The 14,427-nt window shown below is 53.7% G+C and overlaps 1 protein-coding gene across 1 annotated transcript in view; it reads right to left on the bottom strand.

The window, feature by feature from the left end:
* Nucleotides 1-14,427, bottom strand: part of ZNRF1 (zinc and ring finger 1) — a 97,343-nt gene that overhangs the window by 15,025 nt on the left and 67,891 nt on the right. The window contains exon 2 of the mRNA XM_054049057.1: nt 2,251-2,346. Within this exon, the coding sequence (XP_053905032.1) occupies nt 2,251-2,346 (96 nt within the window). The remainder of the gene's footprint in view (nt 1-2,250; nt 2,347-14,427) is intronic.

Genomic DNA, 14,427 nt, shown 5'->3' with positions numbered 1-14,427 from the left:
AGATAAAGAAAGAAAGTGACTGAGGTCAGCGTGAGGGAGAGGACACCCAGCCAGGGCCAGACAGCTGCTCTGGCAGTGTCAAAACCCCAGCGCCCTAAGCAGACTGCCAGCAGGGTGAAGGGCAGGGACATGCTGAAACCAGAGCTCCTGTCTCAGGTCGGGAGCCAAGTGGAATGCAGGAGCTGTGCGGGATCCAGAAGTGGGAGTAGCAAAGGATAGCATGGCAGCCAGGGCACCGACCGACCTCAGGAGACCACCACCAGATCACAGCCTCGCCCCGTCCCCACCCATGGACTGACACCAGCTCCTAATACTCAGCGCCGCACCCAGCACCGCCGCACCCAGCACCCCCGCCCCAGGTGAGAGGTCAAAGGGGCAGCTGGAAGGAAACGGAGGGCTGGAGGACTAACAGCAGGAGGCGACAGAGCCCTGACAGAGCTGCTCCCAGCTCCTCATTTGTACAGTGACTTACTCTACGCCTTGGGTCACAGATGGGCTACAGGAAGCAGCACATCAGACTATCGGAGGGACATGAACATTAAACACATTTCAATCGGTCCCTCGACCCATCTGCCGAGCCCCAAGCACCGCGCCCAGCTCCTCCATGCTCCAGACTTCGCTCCACCTGCCATAACTGCTCACTGCCCCTGTTCACCGGCTGCATTAGAGAATCTGCACAGGCAGCTCTCTGCACATTGGGATGGGTGGGACCATACAATCTACGTTCAGGGCACTCTGCCCACCCCGATCCGGGGGCAGGGCTGTCCTTTGGTCCCAGGCCCACTAGTCTTCTTGTGCCTGCCATTCGCGCAGACGCCAAGAGCACATGACTAACCCCCCCAGACACAGCCGGGGCGCTCCCTATGGGCTGGGATGAGGGGACGCAAGCGGGGAGATAGGGGCTCCATGTGGACTGAAGGACCAGCAGCACGAAGGAGAAGGGGTCCCCACGCAGGGCTTCTCAGAGCTGCCAGGCCAAGGGCACGTGCATGAGGCACCTGGAGAGGGGGGTTGGGGTGGGAGAACTATCCTTTGAGTACAACCTACAGGACCATGGAACGAGATGGGGGAGCCCCCATCCAGGGGGCAGGCTAAGCTGCATGAACACTTCCTGTGGCACAGCTGCCCACTCAGGGACTGAGGGGATGGGCCCTTCCCAATACCAGACAAGCAGGAATTGCTCTGGCCCATGGGACAGAATCAGGGGCTTGGGGCAAGTCCTTAGTGCTCACAGCCTGGGAGCAGGCCAGGCCCAGACTGCCCTCATCGGCACTGCACAGACCAAACCCACATGCCACCCACATGGCATGGCACCAGGCCCTCCTGCAGGTGGGAAGCAGGTTACCTGGACCACCAGATCCTACCACCAGCCACAGGGCATCTTGGCTGGCTAATCAAGTTAGGCAAATCAGTTCCAATCCCCAGTGTTCAATTCTTCACTGGTCAAGTCACTGGGAGAAACAAAGTGACCCCAGAGTGCCCTGTGGGCACCCACACCCTACAAATGCTCTGGGAGAAAAGCACTTGGCCTGCCCTCCCCAGACACTACACTTCGGGGTTTCTGCTCCCAGCACAGCCACGTCTAGGGCTGCCCTTGTCTTCTCCCCCGACACTCCTCCACCCCACTCCCACCTGGCAAGGCAAAGCTCTGCACAGTGCAAGCCAATAGGGTAGATCCTCAGCCCCCAGCCCCACACGTGTGACCCAGCTGGCTGCCTCCCCCCGCACCCCACTGGGGCAGTTTTGGGAAGAGCCAAGTGGGGCTGGATGGGGGCTATGTGGGGAAGGGTGTAACAACCCCCAAAGGGGGTGGAGAGAAGAGGCCTGGGCACACAGGATTGACAGCCAGTTGGCCACCCCCAGCTGAAAAACTCAAGTGCGACGGGAAGTCCCAGACCTGGAAGCAAAGTGGGGGGAAGTCAGGCCCATGGGGCCAAGGGCATGGCCGAGACAGGGGCAGCTCCTGTATCCAGCGGGTGGGGCTAACTCAGAACCCAGGAGAGCGTTCGTCTGGGCATGCTCCCCCGTAGCAAGGCAACTCAAGCTGACCCCTCCAAGCCTAACAGCTGAGCCCTCTCACCCCACACCAGCGAGGTGAGCCAGTGGTCTCTCCTGTAGAGACGCAGCACGTCTAACTACAATGAGGCTTTTCTTCGTGGCCTGGGCTGAGCAGCCTAGCAAACCCTCTGGCGTTTACTGGCCCTCCCTCAGGCTCGCGAGCCAGCTGCTGTGCACAAAGGGAGCCCTTACCGTTGTAGGAGAGGCGGGGCTTGCTCAGACACATGATAAAGTGCATTTCCATCTCGTCGGAAGCCACAGATTTGGAGCAAATGGGGCACTTGAAACCTGGAAAGAAGCAGAGGGAACCGCGATTAGACAACCTGCACCCCAACCCCACACATGGAGCCAGGCCGCAGGCTTGCTGCTGCCAGACAGCGGGCCCTGGCATACAGTAACCAGCCTGTTCCGAGCAGACAGCCAACACTGCCCAGGTGTTAGCAAAGGCTCTTGCCAGGAGCGAAGACACCCCTTGCTCAGTACCTAGAACTCTGCTAGCACCCTGTGCCCGGCCCGCCACTGCTCCCGGCATGACCCACAGGCCAGAACCCGCCTGCCAGCTGCCAGACACAGGAAATGCAAATGTATTCTGTGAGCAGTGGCGGTGCTGCCATGTGAACGCAAGCAGAACAGAGGCAGAGACCCCGTCTGGAGCATGACCACCATAGAACGCTAACTATTGGCCAGCTCACCACCCTAGTGAGCACTGCCCACAGCTTTCTCCAGCGTAGGTTTAGACACTACAAGTAATGGAGCTCCCACCTCTCCCAGTAGGCCTGAGTCAGAAAGAGCCACTGCTGGAAGCTCAGATCCCCCCTCCTGGCAGCCACAGTGTTCGTTCCCCTCCCTTCTGGAGCATTTGTATTGCCACTGCTAGCACACAGCACATCTGTGCGGACACGCAGAGGATCCACACTGAGGAGCTTACACACTAACCCAGCTCACATAACGAACGGGCACAAAGCCTCGGGGGGGAGGGATGGGGGGACACCAGCAGCATAACATGGCTGCTCGGCTAGGGCACAGCTGGTGCTCTTGCCCTTTTTCAGACCAACAGACAGGTAAGCTGAGTTACGAGGGAACTCGAATGAAGAGTGGTGCAGGCTGGGCTCAGGGTAGACAGGGCTTTCTAGATGCAGGGTGGCACGGGTCAATTGAAGCATCAAGGCTAGTGCTGGGGAAGGCAATGCAAAGAGACAGAAAGTGAGCTCTGTGTTTGCATGTCCGCCAGCAGGGGTATAGCCCCTGCACCGTCTGGGTCACCTCCATGCCAGGCAACACTCAGGAGGCCTGGACTATGCGAGCAAGTGGCACTGACTGAATAAGTGAAGTCAGTAACAGCTGCGCAACGTGCTGTGGGGACGTGGTTCCTCGTCAGCGGGCAAAGGAAGCGGGCTGCACCAATTTCCAGTTGGTTTCTAAACCAATCTAGTAAAACCGGAGAAATTTTCTTATGTAGATGGGGCCCAATTCACTCAGTCTTTCCTCCTACGCCAATCCCTCTACCCCCGTCAGCCCTGCTGCTGTTCCCTAGCCATTCTGCAGTCTGTTAACCTGCCCCAGCATTCCAGGGGCAGTTTCCCCCAGAGCCACGTGGAAAGGGACAGCTCTCTGGTCCATGGCACCACTAGGGTTGCCAACGCTCCAGGGCTGTCCTGGAGTCTCCAGGAATTAACAGAGTATGTAATGTGATGGAACCTCCAGGAATACATCCCACAAAACTGGCACCCCTAGATGTGACACCTCTGTGCTCTGCACCCAAAGTTGTGTTTGCTGCTACATCTCATAGCAGATGACTCTCCACTTACCCCCTCAGCTCTCTGCTTGCAGCTGTCTCCCTGGCCTAGCCCTTCCCCTGGAATCTCCATCACGGCCCTCCCCACCAGATGCAGGAGCTTACCATTTCAGCTGCCGCTAATTGCCCGTGTTTCTAATCTCTCTAGATCCCTTTGTCTTATTTCTCTGTTAGCAATTCAGACCAATTTGGTACCATCTGGGAATTTCATTAACACGCTGTTTTCTCCTTCCAAGTAATGAAGAAATAAGAGGGGATCTAACCCAGACCCTTGCAGTGCTCCATTAGACACCCATCATTACCCCTTGTTTACAGCCTTTCAGACAGAAGTCAACCTATGGGACTGTGTTCCTAGCAGCTGCTTTGAACTTGTGAGCAATAGTTCAGGGAGGAATAGCTCAGTGGTTTGAGCATTGACCTGCTAAACCCAGGGTTGCGAGTTCAATCCTTGAGGGGGCCACTTAGGGATCTGGGGCAAAATCAGTACTTGGTCCTGCTAGTGAAGGCAGGGGGCTGGACTCAATGACCTTTCAGGGTCCCTTCCAGTTCTAGGAGATAGGTATATCTCCATATATTAAACATTAAAATCAGGCAACAGTTGCAAAGGCTTCACTACAGTCCATGCCGATTACATTCCATCTAGCGTGCTCCCTGCATGTGCCAGGACAGAGCCAGAGAGAGCAGGTAGGGTCCGTGCTGTGAACTGCCCCAGGTTCTGAAGATTTAATCATGTTCTCTCTCCATAGTTATCCATTCCGCTCGCTCACTAGGGACAGGAGTTAGACTGGCCGGGCCTGGACCGCCCCTCTTCCCCTCAGAAGAGGCCGGTACTATAGTCTCTAGGGCTTTCCTAAAAACAACCCCGTTTCCAATGATTTTTCTAAAGCAATCATCACTTGGACAAATGTGTTTGTCAATTCTTTCAATTCCTCCAGCTCCAAGCCCTCTGGCCCAGCTGAGCTGGATGCATGCATACAGGTAACCCCCCTCTCTAAATTATCTCAGCTTTATTTTCCTCAGGCAGATTTACACACACCCACTCTCCTCAGGTCCCTCACACTCCTCAGGTCTCTCGTCAGTTATCACCCACTCTTCTCAGGTCCCTTGTCAGTGATCAGTGGGCTGATATCCCCTCTAGTCCTTCCTCTCCTGCTCTCCAACAGCTGCTCTTCATCCCTTTGACCCCCTTTCACTAGCGTTAGTGCATTTGGCTTGCTTGCAGCCTGTACCTTTGTCCTGCAAGCTTCGAACTAACAGCCCTGTGTGGCTGCTTACCTCACCCATTGCCAGGATAGCGAGACTTCTGCCTTCAGACCTCTAAGCTGCCCGTCATGGAGACACTGCCAGCTTCTCCTGGAGCAGAAACCTAGCCTGCTGGGCTTTTGGGCTTCTTTCGTAGGCTGGTGGGATGTCAGACCTCCTCCCACTGCACCTCACACATGAGATCCCTGAATTCCTCAAACACACTTCCCAGGATCCAATACCCCACATCCCAAGAGTCCTTCCATAACTACAGAACTCAGGTGCTTGGGAGACGCCAATGACATTTCCCTACCTCCCTCATAACCACAGTCTATTCCTTCCTGGGGGTAAGAAGCAGATCAAGGACCAAGGCTCCTTGCTTTGGATCATAAAGCTGCCCCCTCTCCTTCATTTAGGAACCTCCGTGGATTATGCCAGTTTGGATGCATGCTGTCCAAAGCTCACCCCCAACAAGCAGAGAATGCAACATGGCCTCAAATATCTCCTGGCTTTCCTAGCCATGGCTCAGGAAGAGATCTTGACTTTGGATTCCTGGATACAGACCCAAAGGAAGGGAACTAAGGCGTAAAATGTTTACCCGGAGAGTAATTAGCCACTGGAACAATTTACCAAGGGTTGAGGTGGATTCGCCATCAGTGGCGATGTTTAAAATCAAGACTGGTTGTCTCTGGAAGATCTGCTCTAGGAATTACGATAGGGCAGGTCTCTGGCCTGTGCTGTGCAGGTGGTCAGACTGCATGATCACCATGGTCCCTCCTGGCCACGGGATCAACTAATTTCACCACTGCCCTCTTTAGTGACAAACTGTAGCACGCTCCCAAGGGCCATACTTCCGACATACCATTCACCCTCCCCTCCCACCCCCCCACCTTCCTGATCTCTCCATGTCCAGACTGAAGCCATCTCCACAGGTATTCCGGCTAGGAGAATTTCTCTCCCAGTAAGTGGCATCAACCATTGTTTAATAACTCTGGCATTCCCATGCTCTTTGCGTTTGGGTGCACACAGATTAGCCTAGTGCCATAGCAGCTTCCTCTTCTGCGTCATGTATATGCTGGAAGCTCCAGCTGGGTTACTCCCAGAGAGTTAAGCAGAAGTTCCCCTCCCATCCTGCTCCAGCCTGGCGTACGGCACACGAGCTAGATGCACTCTGAACACAGATGGTTGGTGACCAATGCTGCTTAAGAGGAGACTGAACCCTAACAGGTATCTCCCAGGAAAGCTCTTCTAAAGGGATGGCTTTAGCATGGACAATGGGTTCAGCTGCACCCACAGGAATCATGAAACCATGGGGGCAAAACGAAGCACACACTTCTCCCGCTGGGTGGTGGAGCAAGCCCGCCTCCCACTCACCCCACAGCAATGGCTCCTGTCCCTGCCCCCAGCTCCCCATGCCGGCTGTTGCAACCTGGCACAAAGCCATAGACACGCTCATTCAAATTTAACCCAAATGGCCCTGTCATGGTAGAAAGGCAGTTGGGCCAAACCTGAGTGGCACTGCCGCTCTGTGCACCAGGCTGCAATGCCAAGAGCAGGGAACCAGGCCCAGTCCCACAGGACAAGAGCACTTACCTGTGGGGTGAGTGGGGGGCAGACTCATTCTCCACCCCCCCCCCCAGCTTTCCCCTTCACACCAGGCCAGGATTAGGATGCTGTGTTCTGCTGCGAGTGGTCCATGCCCCCTCAACAGTTTAGTCTAGTGCACCCACTGAATGAGGAGGGTGCGTTCACCCCTACTGTAGTACTCCATGGATGCAAGCCCCTCCTCTCCCCACAGATAAGTAGCCCATGGGCTGGTCTTCTGGCTTTGCTCACACTTGGTACCACATAGCTCTGAAGAGATCACCCGCATCCGCCCCAGTGCAGCTCCCTTCCCAGGTACCTAACACGATTCTTCAGTGCGCCATGTCTTCCTCCAGGGGCATCACTCCTCCTCACATGGACTGTAACTAGCTCGCTGAAGGACCTCTGGGCTCTTTAGTAGATGCTTTATCCTGCCACCTGGCCCAGGTTACTCTATTGGAGTCATCCAGCAGGATTACTGCACTGCCTTCCTTGCTGGTGGCTTCCTCTCAGTGCTCAGCTCCTGGTTCGGCTGCTCTTCTCGCTTGGGCGGGAAGGGCTTTCGTACAGGGCTCGCTGCTGGCTGAGCTTGGTTCCCACTGGACCTACTGAGTTCCTGAGGGGCCTAAGGGGAGGAGCCCAGGGCTCAAATGAGGTCAAGGGACAACTAATGAAAAGCAGGAACAGGAGTGAGGTCACAGGGTCAAAAGCAGGGAGCCAGAGGGGGACACTGAGCAGAGACACCCGGAGAGTGCCCACTGCTCCTCTGTGTCTAGGAGCCAGCGGACGCAGTACAGAGGAACTCTGCCCGGACGCATGAGAGACGGGAGAAACAGAAATAGGCCCCAGAGTCAGAGCACCTCTCCGTCCAGCATCCTCCTGGTATGGTGGATGGCCACAGCCAGGAGAAGGTTGACGAGGAGTTCTCGTGACTTGGTGGGGCTATGGATGGGGTGTGCATAGATCAGGAGGTGCGAGGAAAAGTGCAACCAGAACCCAAGGTTCCCACTGCAGTTGATGGGAAAACACCTGAAACATCAATGGAGCGGTGGTAGGTCAACACCGAGTGTTGCTGAACATCCCCCATGGTCTTCTCCTGCTGGGTCTCTTGGAGGGCAGTACTCCTCTCGCTGGGACCAAATTGCTCAACCATTTGCTGTTCCCCACGGCTGGTTTCCCCTCACAACTCATTCTTCCATTTTCCTTCCTATTTGCGGTTTCAAATTGCAGCATCTTCCCTCTGGGACCGGTCTTTGGGCCAGGATTCCTGTCCAACTGGCTACAGTATCTTCTCCATCCAGTTTGGCTTCTTAAAATTCAACTGCTGCCCAAGTCCTCTCTACCTTTTCCCCCAAAGCAGAGATTAGCTTGCATTTCACACATACCTACAGTTTGCCATTCATAATAGGAATGTTCGCTTGTCCCCCACTGGCCATGCCTTGGATCCTTTCCTAACAGCAGTTATTTCTCCCTTCAGAATGTCATCTTGCTGGTAGGAACCGGTGAATGCCAAGGCATCTGCTGCTGTCAGAATTCCCCCTTGGCAGCCTTCTGTTCATGCCAAGGCTCAGTTTCAGGATGGCTTCATTAGCAGCTCTCCAACCGGTTCCAGATTTAACCGCCCGTCTTTTTCTTCACTATGCTGCACTTCGTGCTCTCAGCACCTAGCCGCCAGGGATTCCAAGTCCCTTTTTTGCTGGCATTCCTGTTCCCATCTTACTTCCCACCAAGACATGGTTTGTACCCTGATACCAACGGGCAAACCCAGAGTGCTTCACCAACCTCTGCTGACACCTCGGTGGTTTTATCCCGTCTGTACATGGAGGTAATCTGTCAGCGAGCGAGAGTAAGTGACTTGCCCAAAGTCAACCAGTCTGCCACAGGACAGGGGTCCCGGGTTCCAACCGCCACCTAAATCTGCCTCAATTCAGCACTGGAATTTTACAGTGGGCACACAGACACGTTTCTAACATGTCCCCTGGACACACAGTGTGACATAGGCATGTGGAATCTCAGAGAGCACTGGGAGGAGTTGCCGCCTAAGATGAAAAAGTTAACAGCTCTCTCCCTAGGGAATGGCTCTAGTCAACCCAAGCCCCAGGTGGCAGGCAAAGGGGGCCAACAGGCACATGAACTCTGCTCAAATGATCCAGCCCTGCCAAGGACACCACCTAGCTCTCAGTGCCTGTCTCTGCTAGCACCAGATGTAACAGAGCTCTCAGCCTGCTTGATCTGGTTCTGATTGCTGGAGCCCTGAACAATCCCCATGGGTCTGTGAGGGGGGGAGGGGAGGAAGGAAGCAACTCAACCCAATTTTAGAGAGCGTGTTTGTTTCCAAACACGTCAGCACAAGGTCAGGGCCAGCCAGGGCCCAGGCTTTAAACAAACACTGTGTTAGCTGGCCTGTTAACCTCAGAGCTCCCAGCAATGGGACTGGTCCCAGTAGGAACAAAGAAAGGAGAGAGCAGGCAATGAACAAGGTCTGCATTGAGAGCTAACCCCAGCAAACGGAAACAGGAAGTCTCTGGGGGCGGGAGGGGAGAGAGAGATCTGACACCCCACTTTGACGGGAAAGCCTGTCCAATACCAGCCCCTCTGGGCCATTTCTCCTTCAGTGGTAGTGGCTCTGCAGCTGGCCTGAGATGCTGACGAGGGTCCCGTTGCTGGGTAGGCCCCAGCACAAATCCGAAGGGCTGAGGAACTGGCTGGCTCAGAGTTGATATGATGCTGTACAGTCTTCAACATCTAGGCTTCCCTGCCAGTCCACCCTAGGTCAGCAGTGATGGAGGAGTCTTTGAAGGGTTGTTCAGGGCCTGTGGGTTTCAGTCAAGTTCCTAGCACAACAGGAGTCCAAAGGCCGTTTTTGCTTTGGAGGGGCTCAGCAGGAGGTATGGGGACAGTAACTCCCTCCTCCATCAGCCAGTCGGTCTCATCGGCCCAAGGCTGTAGTCTTGTCAAGCAGCCCAGCATCAGAGACTCTACCAAACCCCACACCAAGTGAAACCAGTGGCTTCCAGTCGCTTGCAAGGCTTTGCAAGTTCCTCACACCTGTTGCTCAGAACAAGCACGTCCATGCGCCATGCTGTGAGTTACCACTTCACAGTTTGGGCTCTGAGCTTGTCCTCATGTAACAAGTGAGCAGTAGACTCCCTGGGGCAAAGCTTCTAGAGGCTGAGTTCTTGCAGACATCTGCATAGAAGGGGACGTGATCATTCCCCTCTATTCGACATTGGTGATGCCTCATCTGGAATACTGTGTCCAGTTTTGGGCCCCACACTACAAGAAGGATGTGGAAAAATTGGAAAGAGTCCAGCGGAGGTCAACAAAAATGATTAGGGGGCTGGAGCACATGACTTATGAGGAGAGGCTGAGGGAACTGGGATTGTTTAGTCTGCAGAAGAGAAGAATGAGGGGGGATTTGATAGCAGCCTTCAACTACCTGAAGGGGGGTTCCAAAGAGGATGGAGCTCGGCTGTTCTCAGTGGTGGCGGATGACAGAACAAGGAGCAATGGTCTCAAGTTGCAGTGGGGGAGGTCCAGGTTGGATATCAGGAAAAACTATTTCACTAGGAGGGTGGTGAAACACTGGAATGCGTTACCTAGGGAGGTGGTGGAGTCTCCTTCCTTGGAGGTTTTCAAGGCCCGGCTTGACAAAGCCCTGGCTGGGATGATTTAGTTGGGAATTGGTCCTGCTTTGAGCAGGGGGTTGGACTAGATGACCTCTTGAGGTCCCTTCCAACCCTGATATTCTATGAAGGTGGACCAGATTGTTAAGCATAAGGAGTTAACATGCCTTGCAAGAGACAATTCCAAATGAAGTGGCTATTAACACCTCTGCAGGATAAAGGAGAGTTACTGGGTTACAGGTCCTTTTAATGCGAGATAAAACCACCATCTCTGTTGAGTCCATGATTTTTGAATTATGAGTCCATGAGTTATGAATTTCAGCTCTCAGGTTCATCTTCTGAAGGTGTTGGGAAGGTTTCCTTTGAGGAGGAGGACTAAGAAGTCAGATATGGAGCAATCATTTTGTGGTGTTTGTCTTATTTTTCTGCGTGACTTCATTCGAGCGCACACTGATTGTCTGATTTCACCCACGTAGTTGATGCACTGTGTGAGGTACACCATGTGTTGTGATAGGCATGCGTAGGACCCCTGGATCCTGAAAGGCATGTTGTGGGGAGTGTTGATCATCATAGCAGTGGAGATGGGGCTGCAGGTTTGGAATCTGTTCCGGCAGGGTCTGATGCCGCTATTAGTTGGTGTGTCGTGATCTGTGGGGAGCTTGCTTCTGATGAGCTTGGTGAGGTTGTTTGAAGGCCTGAAGAGGTGGTTTGGGAAAGGTTTCTTCCAGGACATGGTCACCGTCAAGCATGGGCTGTAATTGTTTGATGATACCATACAGTGATACTGGCTTTGTGTCTCAGTAACACAACTGGTAACCCATAACTCTCCTTTAAAGGTGTTTCTTGCAACATAATTCCTTATACTTAAGGAAGTGTCCTGCCTTGTATTTAGCTGTGACACAGATGACCCCTCCCCTTCCTCGAAAGCTTGTCTCTCTCACACACAGAAGTTAGACCAATAAAATATATTCCCTCACAATCTACATGGAAAGTTCGTACGCTGCAAACAAGTGTGTGAACATACTACACCCTAGCCCACCTGCGCACCCCAAAAGCCCTGTGCAGATCCTGCTGCCGCACTCCAAAAGCTCCCTAGTGCACTTTGATGTACTCCCATTTCAAAGAGCAGGGCATCAAAGCACACAGACGCAGGGTCCATGCAGCCACTTAGCCCGCAGCAGGCCAGCGCGCTGTATGTTCAGACCCTGGCTCGCCACGCACTAACTCTAAGGCTCCTGGGAGCCTCATGAGTGAGGACCAGCACTGTGTCGGAAGCAGGGGCATGTCCTACCTCCCCAGCTCTGCATAGGTCTATATGCTCGCTCCACTTTTTGTCCCCCACCCCCTCCGGACTTTGCATATAATGTGTCAGCATAGATAACATTAGATGTGATTTACAACTTTGCATCCCCCCACCATTTTTCTGAAATGATACCTCAGCTGGGAGCACGCTGCCATGCCAACATGCCACCCTGGGGCACTCCAGCTGCATCAGAGACTTGGATTCATTTCTATGAACGTAACCATGGGAGAGAGGGGATGGGACAGAAAAGGAGAGAGGGAGGGTGTTGATGTTCTGCTCTAAGGGCTCATCTACACAAAGTTCTTCCCGATTAACTCCATGTATGGACACTTATTCCAGAGCAAAGTCTCCACACCTGCAGCTAACGAGGAACAAGTATGTGTGTAGACAAGCCCACAGTGAGCAACAGCACTGTGTGCAGTGTGTACTACCAGGCCCCAGGCTGCAGCAAAGGTCGAGGCTGATTGAGGGCCAAGGAACAGCAGCTTCCCCTCCCCCTCCAGTGCAGGCCTCCAGGAGCAAAAGCCACATCCCAACAGCTATTCTTGCTCCAACAGGTTTCCACCCCCACCTGCCCTTGGGGCCCCTCCCCCAGCCTTTTAGTCTCAAACTGTCTCAATCTCACACCCCCTCCTATCTAGAGGGCAAGGGGGTGGCAGAACCTTTGCTCCCCCAGGGCTGGTGAACTGCTGTTGAGCAGTGCAAGGGACTCATGCCAATTGAGAACTTTGCCTTCACAGCCCCCCCAGACCCCAGTCCTCCTGCATTGAAAGGGCAAGTGCTAACCCTAGGCCAGGCGGGCTGGCCCTGCCTCTCCCCCACCCGCGTGCAGTCATGCTCAGTACTGCCCAGTCCAACCCTTTACCAACCAGCCACCTCTTCCAGCACAGAGCTCCAGAAGGCAATGTGCTGAACTAGCGCAGGCGTGGCCAAGCTATGCAGTCAGTTACCGGTTTGCCCGCCCTGGGCTCAGTGGAGCAGAGCACTCTGATGCAGCTGGCGCCCATAAGCTACTGACGTAGATCTGTATCAGAATATTCGTGCACTTCAGGAAATTCCCTGCCTGCAGAGAGGGCGAGGATAAATCACTTTAAGAAGACAGGTCCTTAGATTACGTCTGACTGCAGTGCTAAGAGCCTTCTGCATTGCCCGTAGAGGCGAGAGAAGGAACGTATACAAATTGACTAAGGATGAATCAGATTTTTCTCTGCTACCAAATGGCTTTAGTTGGGTCATTTTCGCTCTTGAAGGCAGGTCTCAATATGCAAATCCCCCTGGTTTAACTAGAGTGAGAGTTCAGACTCTTGCTGTGCACAGAGCCGGAATAACGATAGTACACTTAAACTGGCCTCAATAGGAATGCAAAACATACGTTATTTAGCACTTTTCAGCATGAAGAAGGCCAAAAGAATTACAACACACACATCACTCATCCACCACTGAAAGGCGACCATCTCTGTGGTGCCACACAGCGCTGTTGAACCACGCACAACGCCGCCCTGGTCAGGACAGGAAGTTAAGAATCTGGTCTCTGGGGGACAGGGCAGGAGGTACTTGCCTGAGCTGACATTAGGCCTGGAAATCTGCACAGAGAATCATGGCACCTTCAGTGGTCATAAAATGGATAGGGGCCTGTGTGTTGGGTCTCATCCCGGCACCGTGGGGAACGCAAAGGGAGACCCAGCACTCCATGCAGCACTGTTGGGGTTTCCCCGGCTACCACACGATGGATGTACATAGGCCACTAGTGCAGCTCTCTGTGGGGCCATCAAGAAACTGCCAACAACATAAATCAAAGAAATCCCAAGACAAGGTAGTGAGACCTCAACCAGACGGGCCCACAGAGGAGGGATCTGTGGTGATTATCGGTATTACCAAGGATGCGATCAACATACCATCCTTCACCCCTGTAACTCATCAAGCCTCCCTGAGAGCTAGGTATGTACTTAGCAGGGAAAGAGATGAACTGGCTTGCTGAGAGGCAGTGAAAAATCAGGGCCAGACCTGGATTAGAACCATAGGAGTCCTAGTTACTAGTCCTGCGCTTAGATCAGTACACCAAGCCCCACAGCAGAAGCCACAACCACTCCCAGTTCTTAGATTCTCTAAGCAAAGCGGCTGGACACTCTGAAATGTGCATTGAAAGTTATTGGCGACCTCTCCACAATGAAGGAGAGGGCAGGCTGGTGACCTGAGGGCTAGGTAGTCTTCAGGGATCAACAGTCACACGGAAGGCCAGTCTGCACAGGGCAGTTCTCCCGGAATGAGCAAGGTGGGAATTTAAACAGAGTCCTACTGGCGTAGCCCCACACTTATTTCGGAATAATAGTGGCATTTTCCCCATTTACCTAAGTAAGCTGCTTAGGAAGGAGCTTAAACAGAACCCGGAAAAGCCGCTCACACCAAAATAACCCCACCCCTGCGTGGACACTTATTCCTGCATGACTGGTTAGGCTTTCCTGTGTAAGCAAGGCCTGCAGTAATCCGCTCTTCTTCACAGAGGCCCCTAATACACCCCCCACATCTGGGGCCGAACACCCCAGGGCTACCTTTTAAATAGAGCAGGAGCTTGCAGCTTTGTAGGAAAAAATCGAAAGCTGCTGCAACTGACAATGAAAACAGGATGCGGAGCAACACTCGCAAGCATACCGAAACCACAAACAAACAGACGGTTTTAAAGGAACAATGGCAAGGGCTAAGATACATGCAACAACCCACCTACGGGGGCTGGAGGGGCGGGGGGGAGAAGAACGGGAGCACCCCTAGCCCAGGAAGAGATCCGTAAGTCCTTGAACCATGTTTGCTGTGAGAGTGAGTCT

Source organism: Malaclemys terrapin, chromosome 14 (genome assembly GCF_027887155.1).
Source record: "Malaclemys terrapin pileata isolate rMalTer1 chromosome 14, rMalTer1.hap1, whole genome shotgun sequence".
In the NCBI taxonomy this organism is placed as follows: Eukaryota; Metazoa; Chordata; order Testudines; family Emydidae; genus Malaclemys; species Malaclemys terrapin.
This window is presented reverse-complemented; position numbering and strand designations above follow the sequence as displayed.